Raw genomic sequence first — 25634 nt, 5'->3', positions numbered from 1 at the left:
CGAATATACCATACTAATGCAAATTCAGCAATCCCACTTCTGGGTACTATGCTAAGTGAAATAAGTCAGTCACAAAAATAGATGTACCACATGAGGCCACTTATATGAGGTATCCACAGTAGTCAAACTAATAGAAACGGAAAAAAGAATGGTGATTGCCAAGGACGGGAAGGAGAGGGGAAATGGGGAGTTGTTGTTCAATGAGTACAGAGTTTTAGGCATGCAAGATGAAAAAGTTTTAGAGATCTCTTGTACAATAATATATATATATATATATATAGTTAACAATACTGAAATGTTCACTCACAAATTAAGAAGGTGGGGCGCCTGGGTGGCTCAGTCGGTTAAGGGTCCAACTTTGCCTCTGGTCATGGTCTCGCGGTTCATGAGTTCAAGCCCTGCATCAGGCTCTCTGCTGTCAGTGCAGAGCCTGCTTAGGATCCTCCTGTCCCCCCTCTGTGTGTCCCTCCCCTGCTTGTACTCTCTCTCACTCTGTCTTGAAAATAAATAAAATATTTAAAAAGTTAAGAAGGTAATTTATATGTTTTTTATCACCATAAAGCAAATATGGCTTGATTCGCTTTAACTTAAAAATGAATACATGTGCGATTATTTTATGGGAGAAAGGGATGATGTATTTTCAAGGTAAATAAAGAATAGGTAATCATAAATCGGTCATTCAGTATTTATTGATTATTTCACGTGGGCCGTATGTCTGATTAGGTTCTAGGTATAAATGATAAAAGGCCCAGTACCTACCCTGAAAAAATGCTGTGCACTGAGGAAGACAGTCAGCAAACAGTAATAGTATCATGTGGCAAGTGCTGTGATGAACATTTTCAGGTGCAATATGATACAGTAGAATGCCAGGCAGCGGGGACGGCGTGTGTGAAGGCACAGAGGCATGAAATACTATATTGATCAGGTGACAGCTGAAATAATATGTGTCAAGGAGGGTGTACAGAACAAGTCTAGAGATATGCAGGAAAGGGGTAAGTATGGGAAACTGAAAAAGATTGGTAGTTTTTTCCATAAGGGTGACTTGTGAGCATACTAGCTAGCAATTCAGATGACCTCGTTTAAGAAACACTGAGGTAAAGATATTGACATGCGGGACACATCTAAGACATCGTAGTTATATATCTCAGTAACCGCGTAAATAGAATTAATGTGCCACCAAGCACAGAGTCATAATAAGAACGTTTAATTTTACCTCTGTGATTGTGGATGGAGCTTAAGATATTCGTTGAATATGAATGGGACTAAGAAATGAGCACAGAGGCACAAGGGAAATTTTTTATAAGAGAAATGGAAGTGTGTTGGATGACAACAAGCCAGTGGTGATTCGTACTAGTTATGAGTGAGTATTCTGGAAAGGAAAAGCAGAAAAAAAGATGACAAAGTGAAATCAAAGTAGAAAAAGGCTATGACAATCAAAGATGAAGACAGAACAATTACAACTGAAATTAAGATAGACAATGATTTTAACATACGCTGAGGCAAGGTCAGGAGAAGGGACAACAGGGACTCTAAGAGCTGAAAAAATATTAATGGAATGTAAAGATGGACGTCATGGATGGATACATTCATTCTTTGTGCAGAAATATGTAATTCACAGAGCAAGAGAACTGCCAGATGTCATAAAAAGATAAACTTGCTAAGCTGAGAAGAAATAGATAAGGGAATCAATATTATACCACAATAGATAACCAGAAGGTGAAACAATCGTGTTAGAAAAATTGTTCTGTGATATGTGTTTAAGAGCAGCATTACCTCTTTCACTGAGGTGTTGAGTTGAAATAGTGTGAGTATAATTACGTATACTCTATTATAATCATTATTTTGAACTTGATCAATACAGTCTGTCATCGAGGGCCGAGCGTGTGTCAGTGTGTTTGAGTCAAACATATCAACAAATCGTTTTGAACATCCTTGATCAAGATCTTCAGCCTGAAGTTAAAAATAATCTCCTTAAGCAAAGAGGATGTCAATTGTTCGGTGTTGTGTAGAAAGTAAATACAGAATATAACTGTTCAAATTTATTTGAACTGACAGAATACTATAAATAGTAGATTTAGTTACATTGCAAAACGTGTTTGGTTTATTGACTCTTCTCTAAAGATCAGTTTTTACCTTAAATTTAAGATTAAACTCAGAATGAAATGTTACTTATAAATCATTATACAATAACTTTGGTGCTGTGGCTAGCCTTTTAAGGGCATATGATTGAAGTATAAGTGGATTTCTTACTGCTTAACAGTGCTATGTAGGAAAATACAATGATTAAACAGATTTATAATAAAATATAAAAAAGGGTTATGTGTTTTTATGCGATCAACAATTTTGGTCCTTCATATCACAAAGGAGGGGTGCGTGGGTTGATTTCAGCTCAGTCATGATCCCAGAGTCGTGTGATTGAGCCCTGCGTCAGCGCGGAGCCTGCTTGAGATTGTCTCTGTCTCTTCCTCTGCTCCTCTCCCCAATTTGCACTCTCTCTCTCTCTCTCTCTCTCTGTCTCAAATTTAAAAAAAAAAGACACTCAAAGAGAGAAAATATATTATAAACATATAAATATATATATATATATATCGTATGACATATGTCATCGTTCCCCTTTTAAGTGAATGACATGAAAAGAATATAGTTATACATTATATTTTATGTATGCATTATTTTTGATAAGTGGTTTTCATTGAAATCTTCTGGACATCACCTTGTGGATGTACCGAGCTCCACGGGGCTGAATCGTTCGGTTCGGTATGCATCAATCATATTGGTAAAGCCTATGCTGCAGAAACAGACAAACCCCTGTCGGTTAAGTCAATCTCAGTGACTTAACACAATAGTTTATTTCTTGCTCACTCTACGGTCTAATCCTAGTTAGGTAGCTCTCCTCCATCACTGCCCAGTGCCGCGTCTAAGGCCGCACTGACAAGGAAAGAGAAGTCTGGTTTTAACTGCCTCAGCCTGGAAATGTCACATTCACTTTTGCTCACATTCCATTAGGCTAGAATTACTTCTGTGGCGCCAAACTAAATGTAAAGAGGCTGGAAATTGCAGTGGAGCTTATGGAATATTTGGTAAGCACCACTCCTCTCCAGCTTCCAAGATGTTATATTCAATTTGTGGACACTAGACAGACCCCCATTAAACTCAGTTTGCATGTCAAGGCTGATGACGTCACACATCCACCACGAGCATGTGAAGACATTTATTATTCACATGTTGAGGCCTTTGGAGATGGCAGGGCAGGGTCCCAAGCGGGTCTGAAAATGGCTCGGGTGCCTTGAGAGAGAGTGGGAGTGAGTGGCCCTGACTTTTGTCGTGGCAAGAGGGGGACTAGCGTGCTTTCTCCCCAGCTTGCCCAGATATGGGGCAGAAAGGAAGCAGGAGGTGGGGATTGAAAGCTGTCAGCAGTCAAACAACATAAATGGAGTAAGGCTCTTTATTACACAAAGGAACGAATTATTTTCTCATTTCTCCCCATTATTAATTTTAATCCACTTCTAAAAGTGTTCTTGAGCACATTTCATGTACTATGCTTAGGTACTCTCAGCATATTTATCATTTGGATAAATCCTCTCCACTCGAGTAATTCATATTTCATTTTTTCAGTTTCTGCCTTCTCTTATCCTTCTCAGCAAGAGCCACCAGTGGTCTCTACATACGAGATGACTTTCTAATCCGATCTCCACCGGGACACAGAGTGTATATCAAAGACTTCAGGGGCACCTGGGTGGTGCGGTCGGTTAAGCGTCCGACTCTTGGTTTTGGCTCAGGTCATGATCTCACGGTTCATGAGTTCAAGCCCCATGTCGGGCTCTGCGTTGACAGTGTGGAGCCTGCTTGGGATTTTCTCTCTCTCCCTCTCTCCGCCCTTCTCTCTCTCTCTCTCTCTCTCTCTCTCTCTCTCTCTCTCTCTCTCTCAGAATAAATAAACTTTAAAAAAAAGAAACTTCAGTTCCCTATTTTGAGGAATCACGATTAGTCATATATTCAACTTTTGCTTTGTCAGGAAGAACACTTGGTATCCACATATTCATCGAATTACAAAATTTCTCCACTTCCTACTTGGATCCTACTTTCGAAATATTTTATAGTTTGGGTCCCATTTTTCAGTGTCTAACGCTACTATCCTTTCATCTGTTGCCTAGACCCAAACAACAGCGTCGTGTCTCATCTTGCTGAATTCACTCTGGGTCCTCGTCCAGTCCTTTCTCTATCTGACCAACCCCACTAGCCTCATTTCATTTTACTATCTTCCCCAAGCCGTGCTGACCTTTTTCTAGTTCTCAAAAACTCGGTACTCCCTCCCTCCTCGGGGCATATGGACATGTTATTCTCTCTGACTAGAATGTTCTTTTTTCCCCCCTTCCCTTCACTTGACAAACTCTTCCTCATCTTTTAGTCTTAGCTCAAACATCATTTCTTGAAGAGAGTCATCCCTGAACTCCTTATTGCTCTGGTCTGTGCTCCCTGTAATCTCTCGGTTAATCCCTCTACTTTTTCTTCATGGTACTTGCATTGTTTTGTAGTTGTCTCTTTGCTTGTCTCCTTCTCTTCTATACTGTGAGCTTAGATGCAGGGAGTTTAGGGCTTTAGCCGTTTTGCTTACCTTGTATCCTTAGCACCCAGACAGCATCATAGGATATATAATAATAGTACGTCAGTCCCCTTCAGGGACTAGCTCCATGCTCTAAACATTGGCATGCCTTACATTTGAATTCCTAATGGCCATCTCAAAGTCACGGACAGAGTAAGTACACCATGAAAGTTTGCTTAGAAGCCTCGCCTACTATGTCTGGGACTTTGGTCTTTGTCCTAGAGAATTATCAAAGCATCAATATATTGTCATTGAAGAGCAGGCTGGGCAAGCATGCGCTTTTGAAAAACGACTCTGGTAGCAGTTGGGATGGGGGTGACCAGTGAAATTAGCACAGAATTAGTGACAGGCTGAATCGGAGAGCTACCATGAGAATGTGAGAAGAGAGGGCATGATTGGGTTTTAGAAGCAGAATCGGTTCCAAATCATCTTGGAGACCATGTAGACGGCGATAAAACAACTTCAGAGTTTTTAACGTGAGTAACCAGGATGATGATATTCCTAGACATTAGGGGAGAGATTATGCCACTAGACATATTCTCATTAAGCTTCATTCTCATTAAGCTTCTTCTTTGACTATCTTGCTAGGTATATATAAACACTAATTCATCTTCTTTTATAATTGGTATGGTCAATGTTTCTTTCTAGTGCTTTAATGATGTTGGGGAATATTTTGTTGCAGCGCAAAACCCCATGAACTAAAATATAGCCCAGAGATGTACCATGCCGGGAAAAGGGCAAGCTGTGTTTCTGACTAGGCCAAAATAGACAAAATGGTGGTTTTTCCTAAGTTTTTTTTTTTTAAACCACTATTAATTTATGTGTACCACTACAATGAGAACAGTGCAATTGTTATTAGATTTTAGAGGCTTAATGCTCCTTTCATGGTAATTGTTAAAGAGGTTCTGATACTAAGAAAAAAGTATGATTTATGAAAACCACTTATGAAAAGAATCATAAGCCATTTTAAGGGAAACAAGTCAGTTATATGAAATGAAATTAAAAAGAAGCACTCAGTGTGGACTTACAGAGGAAGATGTTAGATTGACCACATTAAGATCATAGTAATTTTATTTTATTTTATTTTATTTTATTTTATTTTATTTTATTATTTTTTTAGTGTTTATTTTATTTTTGAGAGACAGAGAGAGACAGCATAAGCCGGAGAGGGCAGAGAGAGAGAGAGGGAGACCCAGAATATGAGGCAGGCTCCAGGCTCTGAGCTGCCAGCCCAGAGCCTGACGCGGGGCTCGAACTCACAGACCGCGAGATCATGACCTGGGCCGAAGTCGGACGCTCAACCGACTGAGCCACCCAGGTGCCCCAGGAATTTTAAAAATACAAACGCAAATGCCCAAGAACAAGGACACCAACACAGGGAATATCAGCAGGCAGGCATTTTCAACACATTTTGGAGAGACAGAAAGCAGGTGGCGGAGAGGTGACGCATAGAAGAAAATCTACATGCCTGAGCGTTAACTTCCATCCCCACCCCCATCTGTAGAAGTTTCATCATTGATGGAGCCAGTTTTTAAAACCAGGCCATGTATTTCCAGAGGTCGTAATCTTATCCACACATACTGTGTTCCAGTATGTTTGCACTGTTTTATTTACTGAGGATATTTATTTGGACCTCTTCTTCTAGTCTCTGTTCCATATCTCTAAGATAGAGATAGTAATTGTACCTTTCTTATAGTGTTTTTGTGAAGAATGAATGAGTTAATATGTGTGAAATATTTAACACAGGGTCTGGCATATAAAAGATGGTATATGATGAGTTTTTTTGGGGGGGGATCTTAAAAGATTTATTTTTGTTAATTTTTTTAGGAAATCTCTATACCCAACATGGGGTTTGAACTCACAACCCCAAGATCAGGAGTTGTATGTTCTGCTGACTGAGCCAGCCAGGTGCCCCTAATTTTTAAATTGTTATTAGTGAAGTATAGTTGACCTACAATGTTATGTTACTTTCAGTTGTACAACATGGTGTTCTGAAAATTCTGTACATTACACAGTGCTCACCACGATAAGTGTTGTCACCATCTGTCACCATACGTTATGGCGATATTGACTATGTTCCCTATGCTATACTTTCATCTCCATGACTTATTTATTTTATAAGTGGAAGTTTGTACCTCTGCATCCTCTTCACCTATTTTGCCTATTTCCCACCTACCTCCCCTCATTGTTTACAATTGTATACAAGGCATAGAAGCAAGCTAAGTGTCCATCAATAGATGAATGGATAAAGAAAAGATGGTATGTAGATATAATGAAATATTACTCATCCACAAAAATAATAAGGTCTTGCCATTTGCAACAACATGGATGGACCCAGAGGGTATTATGCTAGGTAAAATAAGTCAGACAAAGACAAATACAATATGCCTTCACTTATATGAGGAATCTAAAAAAAGTAAAACAAATGAACAAAGAAATAAACAAAAGAAGCAGCAGCTGCATCAATACAGAGCTATTTTTTATTAAATGCTTTCATAAAACAAGAAGTTGCTATTAAAAGGAACAGCATGAAGGAAAGATCTTGAAAATGTGGTAGCAAATCTCAAAAATCAAGTTCAACAGAAGAATTGGAGGTAATTCGAAGGATTCTCTCAGAAGTTAATACAAATACATGAAGACATGAGAAATAGCAAAGAAAACATAAGAATCGGTCCAGTCAGTCCAATATCCAAGTATTAGGAGTTCCATGAAGAGACAACATAAAAAATGGAAAGACAGAAATTATCCAAAACATTTTCTTAACTGCTCGGGCTTAAGTCTCCAGATTGAAAGGGCCATTTGAACAACCAGCAAATGAAAGAAAGACCCATAAGAAGCTTCATGGTGAAAGTTTTTTTTTTTTTTCCAAACAACCAGACACATGGAAGTTCTTAGTTTATTAATCCTGTCATGAAAAATCTGCACAATCACCACCCAGTCACTGCAGAATCTTTACTCCTTCTGTTGTCCAGTCTCCAGCTCACTGCTAGATACTTCACTTCTTTTTGCCAGCACCAAAATTGGCTTTTGAAGTTCTCAACTTTCTTCATTCTGTTCTTGTGTTCCTTTCACTGTTTTCTCGATGTCTTTTTCTTCTCATACAGGCCATGTCTTGCAAGTCTGTGTTTGGGTTCGTTTTTCTTTCTATAATCCAAGGAATCATAAGTCCTGCCAAAACCAGTTGACTTATCACCTCCAAAATGGGTTCTGAATCCAAACACAAAGACGACATCTGGTGTGGTCTTGTACATTTTGGTTAGTTTTTCCCGAATTTCTGTCTTAGGTGTCGTTGCCTTTCTGGGGTAAAGAACATCAATGACCATCTGTTTCCGCTGAAGTAGTCAGTTGGTCATGAACTTCCTGGTCCTGGTCCAGATAGTTACTGTGTCATTCATGATGGTGGCTGAGACTCAAGCAGCCAGGGGGGAAGAGAGCTCATGGTGAAATTTGACTACATGGGGACAAATTAAGAGAGGACAGTAAAGGTCACATCACAAAGGAGAGGCATCAGATGTCATTAGATTTCTCCCAAGCAACACCAGATGCTAATGAAGATGTGAATGCCTTCAAAGTTCTGAGGGAAAATGAAACTGAACTTAGATTTCTGTACTCATCCAAACTAACATTCAAGTATGAGAGCCTATAAAGTTTCAGAAATTTGAGGACTCATGCATTCATCTCTCCTGCACCCTTTCTTAGGATGGTGCTAGAAAAATGTGCTCTATATGCACTCCGATGTTTATAGCAGTGCTATCAACAATAGGCAGATTATGGAAAGAGCCCCAATGTCCATCGACTGATGAATGGATAAAGAAGATGTGGTATACAGACACACACACACACACACACACACACACACACACACACTCACAGGTTATCTCCCCCACCCCACCCCACCCCCCAATCCTAAGAATTTGCTGTAACATCTCTTGTGGAGAAATGAAGCATTTCTAATGGCAGAAAATTACACAAGTGCTATTGTGAATGATATTACAAACCAGTGATTTTGGTGGAGGATACTGTGTCCATGTTACTTGCGAGGACCATGAAATACCTGGGAGTGTGGAAAGGGAAGCTAGTCCTACCACTACGACAGGTTCACACATCTACCCTGAATCCCTTAAGAAGCAATTGCCCAAAACTCCATCGACTGATGAATGGATAAAGAAGAGGTGGTATGTATGTGTGTGTGTGTGTGTGTGTGTGTGTGTGTGTGTGTACACACACACACATATATATGCACATATATATAATATGTATATATGTATATATATAATGTGTATATGTATATATATAATGTGTATATATATGTATATGTATATATAATGGAATATTACTCAGCAATGGAAAAGAATGAAATCTTGCCATTTGCAACATGGATGGAACTATAGTGTGTTAAGCTAAGTGAAATAAGTCAATCAGAGGAAGAAATATCATATGATTTTACTCATATGTGGAATTTAAGAAGAAAACACATGGACATAGGGGAAGGAAAGGAAAAAGAAGATAAAAACAGGAAGGCAAACCATAAGAGACTCTTCAATACAGAGGACAAACTGAATGTTGCTGGAGGGGAGGTTGGTGGGGGGATGGACTAGATGGATGGTGGGCATTAAAGAGGGCGCTTGTTGGGATGAGTACTGGGTATTATATGTAAATGATAAATCACCAAATTCTACTACTGAAACCATTATCCCTCTATATATTAACTAACTTGGATTTAAATAAAAATTAAAAAACAAAACAAAAAGGTGCTCTGGTATGCCAAGAAAGTCTAGCAAAAAGAATACATGGAGTTCAAGCAATAGTGGACACAGAATAAAATATCAGGGAAGAGAAGCCCAGAACAACCACTGTGCAGCAGACCTGCAGAGCAACCAGGGCAGACTCAAGAAAATGCTAGCGGATTCCAGGAATCTGGCCAGATGCAGATAATGGATGCACTGACGGTACGATAGAAAAACTCAGAAGTTTCCAGCAGCAGCAGCACATATGGCACATCAAAATGCTAGACCTACCCTGGAGAAGATGGCCCTACTAGGAAGGGTCTGCATTATTCAGGAGCATCTAATATGCTAACTTGGAAATAAAACACAGATGCTCATGACATTTCACAGTTAGGGACTCTCCCATTGGACATCTAGCAGAAAGGACCCAAACCTTACACAATTGTAAGTACAGTTTGGGAAATTAACTGCTTTTGTGTTCTTCAGTTCTGGCTTTAACTAATAAAACATACGTGACTGTTAAAGAAAAACAGAGAAGGAAACACCAACTGGTTTTTGGTGGATAAGAAACTTAGTTTTAAGTACATTATTTGAAGTTACAAAGGTGACTTAAAAGAGAGGGACTTAGAAAGTATTGACAAGTATTGGAAGGGAAGGTAGAGGATATAATGTGCTGTGTATCAAAAGAGGAAGTTGATTAATGTTTAAAGTTGATACATCAATAAATAGCAATTTAAGCTATAATTTGAGATTTGGAGATAACCACCAAAAAACTTTTTAAGGAAAGGTTTAAATTAATTGCTTCTGGAGTAGAGAGCTGTGAGTGACAAAATCTTGGGAAGGAGACTCTTGCTCTTTATTTTTTCAAAGCTTTTTTTGTAGGGGCACCCAGGGGGCTCAGTTGTTTGAGTGTCCAACTTCAGCTCGGGTCGTGATCTCATAGCTCATGAGTTCAAGCCCCGCATCAGGCTATCTGCTGTCAGCACAGAGCCTGCTTCAGATCCTCTGTCTCCCTCTCTCTGCCTTTCTCTCTCTCTCTCTCTCTCTCTCTCTCTCTCAAGTAAACATTAAACAAATAAAAGAAAGCTTTTTTGTACTATTTGATTTATTTTTTACCCTGGCATGTATTACTTTAATGAAAATAAAAGTACTTATTATACTCTCAGATTACAAATGTATGGGCATATTTGTTGTTTAAATTTGAAAACTACAGGAGAGCCTGGGTGGCTCAGTCGCTTAAGTGTCCGACTTTGGGTCAGGTCATGATCTTGTGGTCTGTGTGTTAGAGCCCCAAGTCGGGCTCTGTGCTGGTAGCTCAGAGCCTGGAACCTGCTTCACATTCTACGTCTCCCTCTCTTTCTGCCCCTGCCCCTGCCCCGCTCATGCTCTGTCTCTGTCTCTCAAAAACGAATAAATGTTTAAAAAATTTTTTTTAATTAGAAAAAAACAAAAAGAAAACCGTTAACACATAGATGTGTTAAGAAGTGAATTGTGTCTCCTCGAAATCCATATGTTGAATTCTTAGCCTCTAGTACCTAAGAATGTGACCTTATTTACAGATAGCATCTTTACAGAGGTACTTAGGTTAAATTAGGGTCATGAGGGTGGGTCCTAATAGAATATGATTGATGCAGTTATAAAAAGAGAAAATTTGGACCCAGAGACCCACATCCAGGAAAGATATGTGAAGATGTAGGGAGTAGACGACCACCTATAAGAAAGAGGTCTGGAACAGATTCTCCCTCGCGGTCCTCACAAGGAACCATCCCTGCCCACACCTGGGTCTTACGCTTCTAGACTCCAGAATGGAGACAATAAAGTTCTGTTTTTTGAAGCCACCCTCTCTATGCTCTTTTGTTATGGCCGCTTGTGCTAAGACAAAAGCTGCAATGGAAAGGTTTCTATTTTGTTATTATGGATTATTTTTTTAAGTTTATTTATTTATTTTGAGAAACAGAGAGGGAGAAAAAACGGGGAAAGGGCAGAGAGAGAGGGGAGAAAGAATCCCAAGCAGGCTTTGAGCTGTCAGCGCAGAGCCCGGTGCGGGGCTTGAATTCACAAAACTGTGAGATCATGACCTGAGCCGAAATCAAGAGTCAGTCGCTTAACCGACTGAGCCACCGGGGTGCCCCATGGATTATTTTTTATTATGAAACCTTAGGAGTGTAATTGATATGTGTATTAACGTTTTTAGGGCTTTTAAACAAAGTAAGTTGCCAGCTTTCCCTCTAAAGATTACCTATTTATACTTCCACCAGAAACATATGCCTTCAAGCCTCCACTGCTGATTTAAATTTGCCATTCTATGTAGATTTGAGAGGAAATTGGTGTGGTAAATGACTGAGTTTCCATCTTGGCCGGAATCTCCAAGAAATAACTGTATTTTAGTGTTTTATTAGGTAATCACTTAATCACTGTCTCCAATCAACACCCCCCCCCCCACAAAATGCGTTTATTTAAAACATCTTCAGAAAATGCTAGGAAAATCTGAGCGAATGAGGAAGACACCCATCACAAGTTGATACAGAAGCCATATTAGATGACCACACAAGTTTAGATGTTAAGCCAGATTAGTTATAATTGTGACTAGGATTCATCACATCCTATGGTCTCATTCTAGGGAAATCAGAGACATCATATAGTATACAATCTAGAAGAAACATGGCTAAATTTCCCTGGCTTGTAAAATTAGTGCCTCATTCAACTTGAACCTATTCCAATTATCAACTATCTTCCTAATGGGGGATGGTTTCAATAGAAGAAGTAGACTGTTCCCAAGCTCTTCCCAAACCATTAGAAGCATATCTAGTAAGCAGTAAAGCAGCTGACAATTCCAACTTTGTCTTGTACAAAAATAAGACTATTAAAAGTAATAGCGGAAGGCAGTGCTGATATATCAAATTACATATTTTTAAAGTATTTAAATTTGATTACTAATAGTATAAATATCACTCTTGTTTGTTCTTCCTACAGAAATTAATTCTGGATGTAGGATTACATTAGGGTTTTTTTTTTGTTTTAAGTTTATTTATTTTAAGAGAGAGGAAGAGAAAGCATGTGAGTGGTGGAGGGGCGGAGTGACAGAGAATCCCAAGAAGGCTTCATGCTGTCAGCACAGAGTCCAGTGCTTCAGGGCTGGATCTTACGAACTGCAAGATCATGACCTGAGCTGAAATCAAGATTTGGATGCTTAACCAACTGAGCCACCCAGACACTCCAACATTAGGTTTTCATTTAATACAGATCCACTACAAGCTAGAAAAATCACTTTATCTGGCCTTCAAGCATTTCTAATAAATAGCAGTTTCAGCTCTTTGCAGGTTACACCAGATTTGAACTTGTGTTCCCGAATTGTAAAATCTAGATCTTAATTAGCCCGAAATTTGAGATTCAGTTTCCTAGTCTACGTCTGTACCTTGAGTACATTTCAATATACTTCATATATGTAGAGTGTAAGTCGTTCAGATATTAGGTTTTAACGTTTTCAGACTTGGATTAAAAACCGAGCTCTGTCACCTACTGGCCTTATGACCTTGGACGAGTTTCATAAACACTATTTGGCTCAGTATCTCATTTTTTAAATAAAAATAATAGTAACAGTAACTACTTTTTAGGGTTGTGGATTAACATATAGATAGATAGATAGATAGATAGATAGATAGATAGATAGATAGATATAAAGTTCTTAGAATAGTGCTTGGAACATTATTCAACTGTAGCTATCATCATCGTTATTATTATTATTATCATTATCAATATCGAGGGTTTTTTTTTAAGCTACAAAGCAAAACTCAATCATTTTGACCTTGCAAGCCACCTTTGAAAGTGTATAATTCTTCATTGTAAAGATAATTGTACCACTTGCAACATTGTGCTCACTGTAAATGCAAGCATCTGGGGTTTCATTATTCTCTCCCTTCTGCAGTGATCCCAGTTGGGGATTGGATATCTTGGGAAAACAGTGTCTCTTGGGATGTTAATATGTGTTCGTGGGAGTGGAGGAAAGGTTCATGTGCTCAGATACGTTTTGGAATGCTGAGGAAACAAAATTAAAAGAATATTTTTATCACAGGCTCTAAAAAGATACGCTATATGTAGTGTTTCCAAATGCATCTGGAACCATGTAGTGTTTCCAAATGCATCTGGAACCACGCTAGGAAATGCTACCATGGGTAGTAAATGGATCCCAGCCATTGAGAGTCTCAGGCTATGTTTTTAATGTTACTATTTATATCCCTGAATACTTTTAATTGTATTTTAGTACCAGTTGATTAAGAAAATACTTGACAGAAAGATACCATTATTCAAGTAATATGGTTAAATTTATTTATATTTTCCTCAAAATATCTATGTCTACATTAAACATAGTGCCATCAATTTTGTGTGTGTGTGATCATGTGATTCATTCATTTTACAAACTCATTTCTTAGAATTCTCATAAGTTTTAAGGTTTCTGCCAATAACTTCATGGTCCAAGGCTTGAGAACTAATGTTTCTCAATCCTCACTCTACACTGGGACTCATCTGGGAAGCTTTAAAAAATACAATTTAGATGCCTAGATATTGCTCAATAGATATTGGCATCTGTGTGGTCTCTGGGGGCCTGGGCATTACTGTCTGTACAGCTCTGCAGGTCATTTCATTGTGCAAGTCATAGCACAACATTGCTGGTTCTAGGTGTTAGTGAAGTGAGTCAGATCAGGGACCTATTTCATGCCATGATCAACATATAGGATGTCACAGACCTAATATAAATTTTAAAAGTTTCTACAGTATATGGTCATAACTGAATAGCTTCTGCTGTAGGAGACGGAATGAGGCTCAGGGGTAAAATTTTTAGCATTGGTAACCAAAATATGTACCTTGAGAATTCAAAGACCTTCTATATCCTAGAATATATTTGCCTGTTATCCTATGTGAACCACAACATCCATAGTCCATAGTCATCTTTTGTGTTGAGTTGTCTTACAGATGTATCAGAAAGGGCACTTTGCTCTTCATTCCATATTGCCTGGCTCCACTTTCTCCAGATATTCACAAACATATCCTAGTTGCCTTTATACAATGGATATTCTTTAATACTTATCTTGACATTTTTGTGTTATTTGGTCATGTTAGTCGATCTTTTTTTAAACTTTTATTAGGGTATAACTGACATACAATTAACTGCACATATTTCAAATGTATCCGATAAGTTGGACTTCTGTCTGCATCTGTGAAGCCATACTGGCCAACTCTTTCCTTCCTTGCTTTCTTGACACAGCTCTCTTCATTTTCGTCCTGCCTCTTAGACACTTCTTTTTTTATTTTACTTCACGGTATCGTTTCCTTCCCTTGTACCTTAAATATCGGTGTTCTCTAGGGATGATGCGTTCACTTCACTCATATATTTAAGCAATTACAGTATATATGTTAAAATCCTGTATTCGTGTACAAGGGCCGCCGTGACGAAGTGGCACAGTCTAGGCTACTTAAACAAGAGACATTTCTTTTCCCACACTTGCTTGGCTGGCAGATGGCCACCTTCTCACTGAGTCCTCACATGTTCACCCATGGTCTCTGTGTTGTCTGTGTCCTAATCTTCTCTCCTTATAAGCCCATCAGTCATGTTGGATCAGATCCCACCTATATGACCTCATTTTAACTGAATTACCTCCTTGAAGGCCCTATATCCAAGTACAGTCACATTCTGAGGTACCGGGGATTGGAATTTCAACGTATGAAATGTACAGGGACAAAATTCAGCTCACAACATGCACTGTGATAGGAATGTGAATGCATATTGTTAGAAGAAAAATGCACATTTCCAGATTCGGTCAATGATAAATGGAGTCCTGGAAAATGAAAAGGAATCAACTAAAGAATAACAAGAGGGAGTAGGGGGGAGATAGAAAGGTAATATTAGGTAGAAGGAATAGCATATACATTGGCACTTTTGGAATGCTGTAAGTGATACATTATATCTAGAACATAAAGTTCAAGAGGATAGATGGCCTTTGATAAGCAGATATATACATGTCTGGAGACATTTTTCTTTTCGAAGTCCCCTTCCCATTCCTTATACTTCCAGATTGATCTCAACTACTCCAGTTGTTTCAACTGTACTAATAATATCTACTTCTCTAAATCTATCTCAAACCTGTCTATTGAACTCCAGACCCTTCAGTCAACTGTCTTTGAGAGGTCACTTTTTAGATATCCCCCAGGCACCTCAAACTGAAAATTGAAATGTCAAAAAGGTCTTTCTCTCTCTTCAAATTCGTTGCTTCTTGACAATTCATTGTCTTATCAAATAATACTGCTTTTTTAGGTATTGAGTTTTTCATTTTAATTGCAGTATCATTGACATACAGTGTTTTATTAGTTTCAGGTGTATAATATAGTGATTCAATAATTCCATACATTATAGAGTGCTCACCATAGCAAGTGAAGTCCTTAATCCTCATCGCCTATGTCACCCATCCCCCTGCCCACTCCCCCCTGGTAACCATTGTTTGTTCTTTATACTTAAGAGTCCAATTCTCGGTTTGTCTGTCTGTCTCTCTCTGTCTTTTCCCTTTGATCATTTGTTTTGTTTCTTAAATTCCACATATGAGTGAAATCGTATGGTATTTGTCTTTCTCTGACTGACTTATTTCACTTAGCATTATATTCTTTAGCTCCATCTGTGTCATTGGAAATGGCAAGATTTCTTGCTTTTTTATGGCTGAGTAATATTCCTCTATCTATCTATCTATCTATCTATCTATCTATCTATCTATCTCACATCTTCTTTATCCATTCATCTATTGATAGACACTTGGGCTGCTTCCATATCTTGGCTATTATAAATAATGCTTCTATAATCATAAGGGTGCATGTATCTCTTTGAATTAGTGTTTTTGTGTTCTTTGCAAAAATCCCTAATACCCAGTAGTGTGATTGTTGCATCATAGGGTACAATTTTTAACTTCTTGAGGAACCTCTATACTATTTTCTACAGTGGTTTCACTAGTTTGCATTCCCACCAATAGTTCAAGAGGGTTCCTTTTTCTCTGCATCCTCACCAACACAACACCTGATGTTTCTTGCCTGGTTGATTTTAGCCATCCTGACAGGTGTGAGGTGATATCTCATTGTGGTTTTGATTTGCATTTCCCTGATGATGAGTGATGTTGAGCATCTTTTCATATGTCTATTGGCCATCTGGATGTCTTCTTTGGAGAAATGTTTGTTCAAACTTGCTGTTTTTTAGTTGGATTATTTGTTTTGGGGATGTTGAGTGTAAGTTCTTTATATATTTTGGATACTAACCCTTTATTGGATATATCCTTTGCAAATATCTTCTCCCGTTCGGTAGGTTGCCTTTTAGGTTTTTGGTTTTTTTCCTTGATGTGCAGAAGCCTTTTATTTTGATGTAGTCTCAATAGCTTATGTTTGCTTTTATTTACCTTGCCTCAGGAGACTTGTCTAGAAAAATGTTGCTACAGCAGATGTCAGAGAAATTACTGCCTGTCCTCTCTTCCTGGATTTTTATGGTCTCACATTTGGGTCTTTAATCCATTTTGAGTTTATTTTTGTTTATGGTGTGAGAAAGTGGTCCAGTTAAACGATACTCTTATTTACTGAATAACTAAAACCAGAAACTCAGATATAATCCTGACTACTTATTCTTACCCATTCATTTCTAGTAATCATTCAATGCTATGGATGCTACATATGCTTTTAAATTCATCTTCACTTCACCATCCCCACTTAACTGCTGATCCTCATGGATCTTTGCCATTAGGCAAATTACTTGACCAGCAGGTCCAGTGGGGATCTGATTATCCTTGATTGAGATTATACATTCCACCAAGGCACATAGATAAACAGTTCTAGACTCTAAATGAGCATATGATATATGACAATAATATTAAAATTCAATTATTGATGACTACCATTTATGGAATATTCATGATGTGACAGATATTGCATTAGGTACTTGGCAAACTCACAAAAAAATTGTGTAAATTGAATAGTATATCTCTTTTGAAAAAGAATGAATTCAAGCCTATAAATGTTCACCACGACAAGACATCTATCATACTTAATTATCACTATGTGTAAAGTATTTCTAATGAGAAAAAATTTCTTACCAATGGAAAAATGACAACAAAAGTGTGTCTCATTTTAATACTACGATATATTATTGTAATTCTAGAAAAACAATAATTCTTTTCTGACCTGGCCATGATTTTTCTATCTACACTATAGAAAATCGCATTCTTAAATTTAGCCAATGAGGCACTATGAAGAAGATGATTTATAAGATGGATAATTTCATAATAAATATATCAGCTTAAGTGCCTTAAAATTGGAAATTAGTTTTCCCATGGTGTAGGAATCTAAATGGATTATAATATACATAGATGAGGAATAGCAGGCATCTCCAACTTTACTGAGAATAGTTTCCCCTTAAATTACTCTTGCAAAAGTCAATAATAGAAGCTATTTGCTGCCAGAAATATATTTAGAGAAACTGCCATTTATTATAATTAAAGTGATTTATTTGCTTGCTAGTTTATTTGGCTGAGGATTTTCTTGAAATTGAGGACAAACTGGAAATGTAATTTACCGATATATACAGTATTACAGCATATTTCATACTCTGAAGCTTTTTAAAGTGTTTTTCAAATATCAGTGGTAAAAATACCCTGTTTACGCTAGATATTGAAAATGTGGGTTATTTAAAGCAGAGCTGGGTGTCAGAATTCATGCTAAAGCCAGTTATAACTGGTTCAGGGATGGTCCTGGCAATTTAATAATCACCACTCATCACGAAAGAATCAATGAAGAACTAAATTCCATGGGACATTAAGGATTTTTCTATGTTGGCCACTTATCAACCTGAAGAAGGAAATTCAGAGATAGTTGTTGCACTGTGTATGCTTCATGAGCATAGAAATCAAGTATTGTGGGTTTTTTTCTGATGGATACGTCAAGTTTCTCTGAACGCTGAGTTTGAAATGGGGTGATGCCACTTGTTAGCTTTATGAGCTTAGGGAAATGATTTGCCTCTCTCAGACTGAAGCTCGGTCTTCTCACCTATGAAATGGGGATAATCATAAACTTCCTCGCAACTTTGCTGTGAGAAAAAGATGACTTAACGTATATAGATTGCTTAGCAGAGCACTTGACGTATTTTAGTTGTTCCATATTTGGTCCTTCCTAATGTAGTCCCTAGTATTTATCTGTTCATCAGCGGCCTTCTTCTTCCTTACTAACAGAACCCCAACTTTAGTCAGGTGCCACACCCCCAGCCTCAGAGGATGAATTGTGATTGGCCTAGGCCAATGTTCCTCAACGGAGACATCACTAGCATTTTGAACGAGGTCTTTCTTACATTTCCTCCTTTTCAAATTTTGTATCGCAAGGGTCCCCCAAGTATAAGAAAATGGTAGCAGTGAATTTCATGAGGAAGGAAGAGAATCTGTGAGAATGTGGCATGAGGTGGGAATGTACAAGCTCAGCAAAATTGTCAAAAAATAACAAAACTTATTTATATTCCAAGGGAGATGGAAAGGACCCTTGTATATCTCAGCCTGGGCTAACGATAGAAAAAGCTTCCCCTGTAAATTTGTAATCACGGACCTGCCCGCATATTAACTTTGAATTTGAATGTTTAATATCCATCTTATCTGGGAACTGCCAAGCTGACACATTGACGTGAAAAACTCATACAAGTCCAGTGATGCCTCCAGGCAGAAGCAAATGCAAAACTTCTCTGGAGGGACACACATTCACACCAGGACTTGCAGGATGTAGCTGCTGAAAAGAGGAAGGGTCAGAAGTCACAACAAAAAGAAAAATTAGACTCATAATAACCTCAAGTAATACATTTATCAGAAGTATGCATGTTGAAAATGGCATACGTGAAAGAAGTTATCAGCACATTTCAAATCCATATGAGGAAAAGAAACCCGTTTTCATTTTGACAGGAAAAAATGCCAATAGCACTTGTAAAAATAATTGTACTGTGATATGTATAGAAGATCTTGTAACTCAATAGACTTTTTAAAGAGGTACTGTTTTTAAAATGGAAGATCGTTGTGAAGAAATTATCTAGAATAAAGCACCGAAGGTTAAAGAGATTATGGTTATGGAGTGGAGATTTAAATATTCAAAAGGGGCGCCTGGGTGGCTCAGTCGGTTAAGCGTCCGACTTCAGCTCAGGTCACGATCTCGCGGTCCGTGAGTTCGAGCCCCGCGTCGGGCTCTGGGCTGATGGCTCGGAGCCTGGAGCCTGTTTCCGATTCTGTGTCTCCCTCTCTCTCTTCCCCTCCCCCGTTCATGCTCTCTCTGTCTCAAAAATAAATAAACGTTAAAAAAAAGTATTCAAAAGAAGAAGAATGTTTGACATGTTTCGTAGGGTTTCAAATACTGTGACTATTTGAGGATATCATATTTGAAAACTTCTACAATTGAAAAACATTGATTCTCAGTTTCAAGAAATACATCAAGTTCCATGCAGTATTAAATAAAAATAAATCCACACCTAGACACACGGAAATAAAATTAGGAGAAAACTGTTGATCTAGAGTTTTATACATATATAATCATTCAAGAGTGGGCCAAATTAAATACTTTTGCAGATAATGACTGAGAATTTTTCATTACCAGACTACCATTACAATAGTAAGAGATGAACTTCATGAAAGAGAAAACTGAAGCTTGAAAGCCCCGAGACACTAGAAGTCATGGTCAAAAAGAAATTGTTTATCGTTTTTGTTAATCTAAAGAAGCATTGACTTAACAAAAGCATTAATAGTGAAAATTACCAACACATTACATAAAAATAATATGTCAGATGTAAGGGTGACTTAAAGATTCAATTGATTTAAGTTGGTTTGGGTTGGAAATAACCAATTACTTTACTAAAAGAGCCTTAAACAGTTGGAAGTCATTATTATTTTGTATATCATGAAGTCCAGAGATGGATAGTCCATGAGTTGTAACAGCAGCCCAATTATGCAATTGAGGACATAAGCTGTCTTCCTCATTGTGCTGTTTCTTCTATAGTACGTGTCTGCTCTTTTCCCCCATGGTCCGAATAACTCAAGTACGATGTTCTCACACAAGCACATTCTCACGCAGAAAGAAAGAAAGCAGTGAACACTGTCTTCTCTTATGTTTCTGTCTTTTTATCAGGTCAGGACATCCTTTCCAATAGCTTGAGAGCAGACTTTTATTTATAGCCCATTGGCCACAACCAATCATTGGCAAAGAGAATGTTATTTTCCTGTCTCACTTAGACTAATCATGATTATCACCTTGTGATAGACTCACCATCCTTGAACTCATTTTGCTCAATATTTGAATAAAACCCTGGCTCTTTTAGAAAGAAAGAAGAGGAAAGAATGCATCCCTGTAGTTTAGGCAACCAAAATAGCCTGCCTAAGTATTCTAAGGTCCTTATAGTCTTCCAGAGGAGGAGAGAGGTGTTGGCTAACTTTAGACTTTAGATTAATTAGACATACTAAAAATTTAAGGATACATGCTATGGATATAAACAAAACATATAACTTCCAACCCATGGGAGAATAAAAAGAAATTTAAAAAAAGCAGTTCAATCCAGTAGAAAGCAGTTAAAGAGGTACATAGAGCGCTAGGCACAGTTTTATAGACAGGAAAGAGTTTTGTGCCCCAGCTCTATCAGTGACTGGTTGTTTACTGGACAGTTACTTCTCTATGGTACTTGGTTTTCCTAAATGTAAAGTTAAGTGGTTGTTCTGAATGACTTGTAAGGTCCTTTGCCGTTCTAACAGTCAGTGAAACAAATACGTGGTTTTTGGAAGTGGTATTCATTAGTTTGTAGGCACTAGAGAATATCATCCCCCCTTCTTTCAACTACACATCTACTTGCAGCATATCTTCATCAGTACCTGTGCACTTGAAAATTCTAGGAGCATCCAGGAACAGAAAACATTGTTTTAGACTTGCTTAATTGAAACTCCACAAATGTCGTGCCTTCATAAATAAAATTACTCTCTCCCCTTCCCATCTTCCAAATTATTTCTTGTTGCAAAACAAAGTCACATTACTAATTCTTCCATTATTGCATGTCTTGGAATTTAAATTAATTAAAGGAATGACCCCAAAGAAAATCCTGAAATCCTCAAAGGTTGTCTAGTTTCTCCAAATTTCACCTCTTTGCATTTTGTCTTTGTTCCATGTTGGTAAAAATCTATTTTAGCATCACCCTAAGCTCTGCTGCACCTCCTTAAACCTTTCTTTGGATAGAGCGTTGTTTTCCTTTTAAAGCACTTCTCCATTGCATGTACACAAAGAATAAAAGTATAAGTTGTCAACAAAGCAGGCAATTAGAATAAGACCTGTTAACTATCAAGAGAAGATTTTACAAAGCAAGAAATAAAGCAGAAAATGCAGGTGTCAAAATGATTGACCAGCCTTTACCTGAGAATTGACTATACCTAAATATGTGCAGAAAAGGTGCTACACGATGGTAGAAAGGCATTGGAATCTTATTAAAATAACCCAAGAAAAATCTGTTTATGCAGTGCTGGAGATATAAACTACAATGGTTAGAAAAACAGAATTCAGGGGCGCCTAGGTGGCTCAGTTGGTTGAGCATCTGACTTCGGCTCAGGTCATGATCTCACGTTTGTGAGTTCAAGCCTTGCATCAGACTATGTGCTGACAGCTCAGAGCCTGGAGCCTGCTTCAGATTCTGGGTCTCCCTCTCTTTATGCCCCTCCCCTGCTTGTGCTCTGTCTCTCTCTCAAAAATCAACAAACATTAAAAAACAAAACAAACAAACAAAAACAAAGAAAGACAGAAGTTCAGAGTCCCCTGAGTGGTTAAGCTTCTGACTTCAGCTCAGGTCATGATCTCATGGTTCATGAGTTCAAGCCCCATATCGTGCTCTGTGCTCACAGCTTGGAGCCTGGATCCTATTTCAGATTCTGTGTCTCCCTCTCTATCTCTGCCCCTCACTGCTCACGCTCTCTCTCTCTCTTTCTCTCAAAAATACAATAAAACATTTAAAAAAAAAAAGAAAAATTCTGATTAGACCAATAACAAGTAAGGAGATTGAATCAGTAATCAAAAACATCCCCCCAAAAAAGATTCCAGGACCAGATGGCTGCATGATTAATTTTACCAAATATTTAAAGAAGTATTAGGGTCACCTGGGTGGTTCAGTCAGTTAAGCATCTGACTTCAGCTCAGACCATGATCTTGGGACTTGTGGATTCAAGCCCCACATTGGGCTCCATGCTGACAGTGTGGAGCCTGCTTGGGATTCTCTCTCTCCCTCTTTGCCCCTCCTTCACTCACACTTTCTTTCTCTCTCAAAAATAAATAAATAAACTTAAAACAAAAAGAATTAATGCCAGTCCTTCTCAAACTCTTCTAAAAATCTGAAGGAAGAGAATACTTCTAAGCTCATGTTACAAGGCCAGCATTACCCTGACACCAAAGCCAAAGCCAGATACAAGAAAAGAAACCTACAGGCCATTACTCCTGATGAATATAGATGCCAAATCCTGAAGAAAATACTAGCAAATTGAATTTATCAACACATTAAAAGGATCTTATACACTGATTAAGTAGGATCTATTTGACAAAATTCAATATCCTTTCATGATAAAAATCCTCAACAAAATAGGTACAGAAGGAATGTACCTCAACATAATGAAAGACATATATGCCAATCCCACAGCTAATATCATACTTAATGGGGAAAGATTGAAAGCTTTTCCTCCAAGATCAGGAAAACAGTGCCCACTTTCACCAGTTCTATCCAACATAGGACTGGGAACCGTAGCCAGAGCAATTAGTCAAGAAAAAGAAATAAAGGACATCCAAATAGGAAAGAAAGATTTCTCATATAAGTGAAATTGCAGATGATATGGTTTTATATAAAGAAAACACTAAAGATTCCATGAAAAAATTATTGGAGCTAATAAATGAATTCAGTAAATTTGCAGGATACAGAACAACATATCAAAATCAGTTATGTTTCTAGACACTGACAATGAACTATCTGAAAAAGAAATTAAGAGAATCACCCTACTTACATTATGATCAAAAATAATAAAATACTTAGCAATAAATTTGACTAAGAAAGTGAAAGATCTATGTATCTGAGAACTAGAAAACACTGATGAAAGAAATTAAAGAAAACAAAAAAAAGATATTCTGTGTTCATGGATTAAAAGAATTCATACTGCTAAAATATTTATACTATTTTAGCAATCTATAGATTCAATTCATTCCCTATCAACATTACAATGGCATTCTTCATGGAAATAGAAAACAGTCCTAACACTTATAGGGAATTTAAATGGAACCTGAATGGCCAAAAGCATTTTTGAGAAAAAAAAGAACAAAGCTAGAGCCATCACACTTCTGGTTTAAAACTATATTATAAAGCTATAGTAATCCAAACAGTGTGGTACTGCTATAAAAACAGACATAAACAACAATGGAATAAAGGGTCCAGAAATAAACCTACACATGATATGGTCAACTAATCTTTGACAAGATGCCCAGAGTACACAATGTGGAAAAGGTAGTCTCTTCAATCAATGGTGTTGGGAAAACTGGTATCCATGTGTAAAAGAATGAAATTGGATCCTTATCTTACATCAAATTAACTCAAAATGAATTAAAGGCTTAAATGTGATACCTGAAATTGTAAAACTCCTAGAAGAAAACATAAGGGAAAATCTTCTGGAAAATCTGTCTTGGCAATGATTTTTTTTGGAAACAACACCAAAGGCACAGGCAATAAAGCAAAATTAAACAAGTGGGATATATAGAACCCAAAAGCTTCTGTACAGGAAAGGAAACAATCAACAAAATGAAAAGCAAAGCAATGGAATGGGAGAAAATATTTCAAAGCACATATCCAATAAGATGTTAATATCCAAAATATGTAACGAACTCCTACAACTTAATAGCAAAAAATAAGTAATCCAATTTAAAAATGGGCAAAAGCGTGAATAGACATTTCCTGTGGAAGACAGGCAAATGATCAACAGGCATATGAAAAGGTGCTCAACAACATGAATCATCAGGGAAATGCAGATCAAAACTGCAATGCAATATCACCTCACACTAGTTAGAATGGCTATTATCAAAAAGACAAGAGATGGGGTGCTGGGTGGCTCAGTTCAGTTAAGCGTCTGACTCTTGATTTCCAGTCTTGTCATGATCTCACAGTTTGTGAGATCAAGCCCTGTGTTGGGCTCTGCACTGACAGTGCAGAACCTGCTTGAGATTCTCTCTCTGCCCCTCTCCCACTTGCTCTCTCTCTCTCTTTCTCTCTCTCTCTCTCTCTCAAAATAAATAAATAAACATTTAAAAGAAAAAGACCACAGATAACAAGTATTAGTGAGGATGTGGATAGAAGGAATCTTTGTGTACTATTGGTAGGAATGTAAATTATTCCAGCCATTATGGAACACAGTAGCGAAGTTCCATAAAAAACTTAAAATAGAACCTCCATATGTCCTAGTAATCTCATTTCCAGATATAATCAGTAGTCTGAAATTTATATATTCAAAGGAAATGAAATTAGTATCTCAAAGACAAATCTGCACTGCCATGTTCATTTCAGCATTATTCATAATAGCCAAGATATGGCAACAATGTCAGTGCCCATCAGTGGATGAATAAAGAAAATACAGTCTGTGTATTTACAATGGAATATTATTCAGCTTTGAACAAAAGGAGATCCTGCCATTCAGTACAACCTGGATGAACCCCGAGGATATTATACTAAGTGAAATAAGCCAGACACAGAAAGACAAATAATGATCTCATTTATATGTGAAATTTTAAAAAGTCAAACTGACAGAACCAGAGAACAGATTGGTGATTACCAGGGGCTAAGGGTGTGGCAAAAATGGGGAGATGTTGGTCAAAGGGTACAACCTTTCAGTTATAAGATCAATAACTTCTGAGGATCTAACGTATAGCATGGTGACTATAGTAGAAATTTGGCAAATTTTGGCAAACATTGTAACTCTGTGAGGTGATGGATATGTTAATTAACTTTATTGTGGTAATTATTTCACAATGTATATGTATGTTAAATCATCACATTGTATACCTTAAATATATACAATTTGTATATTTCAGTTATACCACAGTGAAGCTGGGAAAACTTAAATAACATGCTTATACTAAGCTAATTTATACTAAAACTAGATATTTTTAATGTTAAATGTTTTATACTATTTTTAAGTGTTTACATTACATGTTATAAGCAGTGCATATGTCTATATTCTATTTAATCACCTTACTTCACTCACTAA

General features: G+C 37.5%; 1 protein-coding gene and 1 long non-coding RNA gene across 2 annotated transcripts in view; one reads left to right on the top strand and one right to left on the bottom strand.

Annotated features, from left to right (window-relative positions):
* The window catches only part of LOC123383346, a 425625-nt gene that overhangs the window by 320901 nt on the left and 79090 nt on the right, over positions 1-25634 (top strand). The gene's annotated exons all lie outside the window — the stretch shown is intronic.
* Positions 7672-7926, bottom strand: LOC109496627 (40S ribosomal protein S24-like). The gene has a single exon (XM_045050695.1). It carries the CDS (start codon positions 7924-7926, stop codon positions 7672-7674), a length of 255 nt encoding a protein of 84 aa, XP_044906630.1.

Source organism: Felis catus, chromosome X (assembly GCF_018350175.1).
Source record: "Felis catus isolate Fca126 chromosome X, F.catus_Fca126_mat1.0, whole genome shotgun sequence".
Taxonomy (NCBI): domain Eukaryota; kingdom Metazoa; phylum Chordata; class Mammalia; order Carnivora; family Felidae; genus Felis; species Felis catus.
Note: the sequence above shows the minus strand (reverse complement) of the source record. Positions and strands in the feature narration are given on the sequence as shown.

Excerpts from the sequence above, each read along its gene's own strand:
- LOC109496627 (XM_045050695.1), bottom strand. The coding sequence starts at position 7,926 with ATGGTCATTGATGTTCTTTACCCCAGAAAGGCAACGACACCTAAGACA.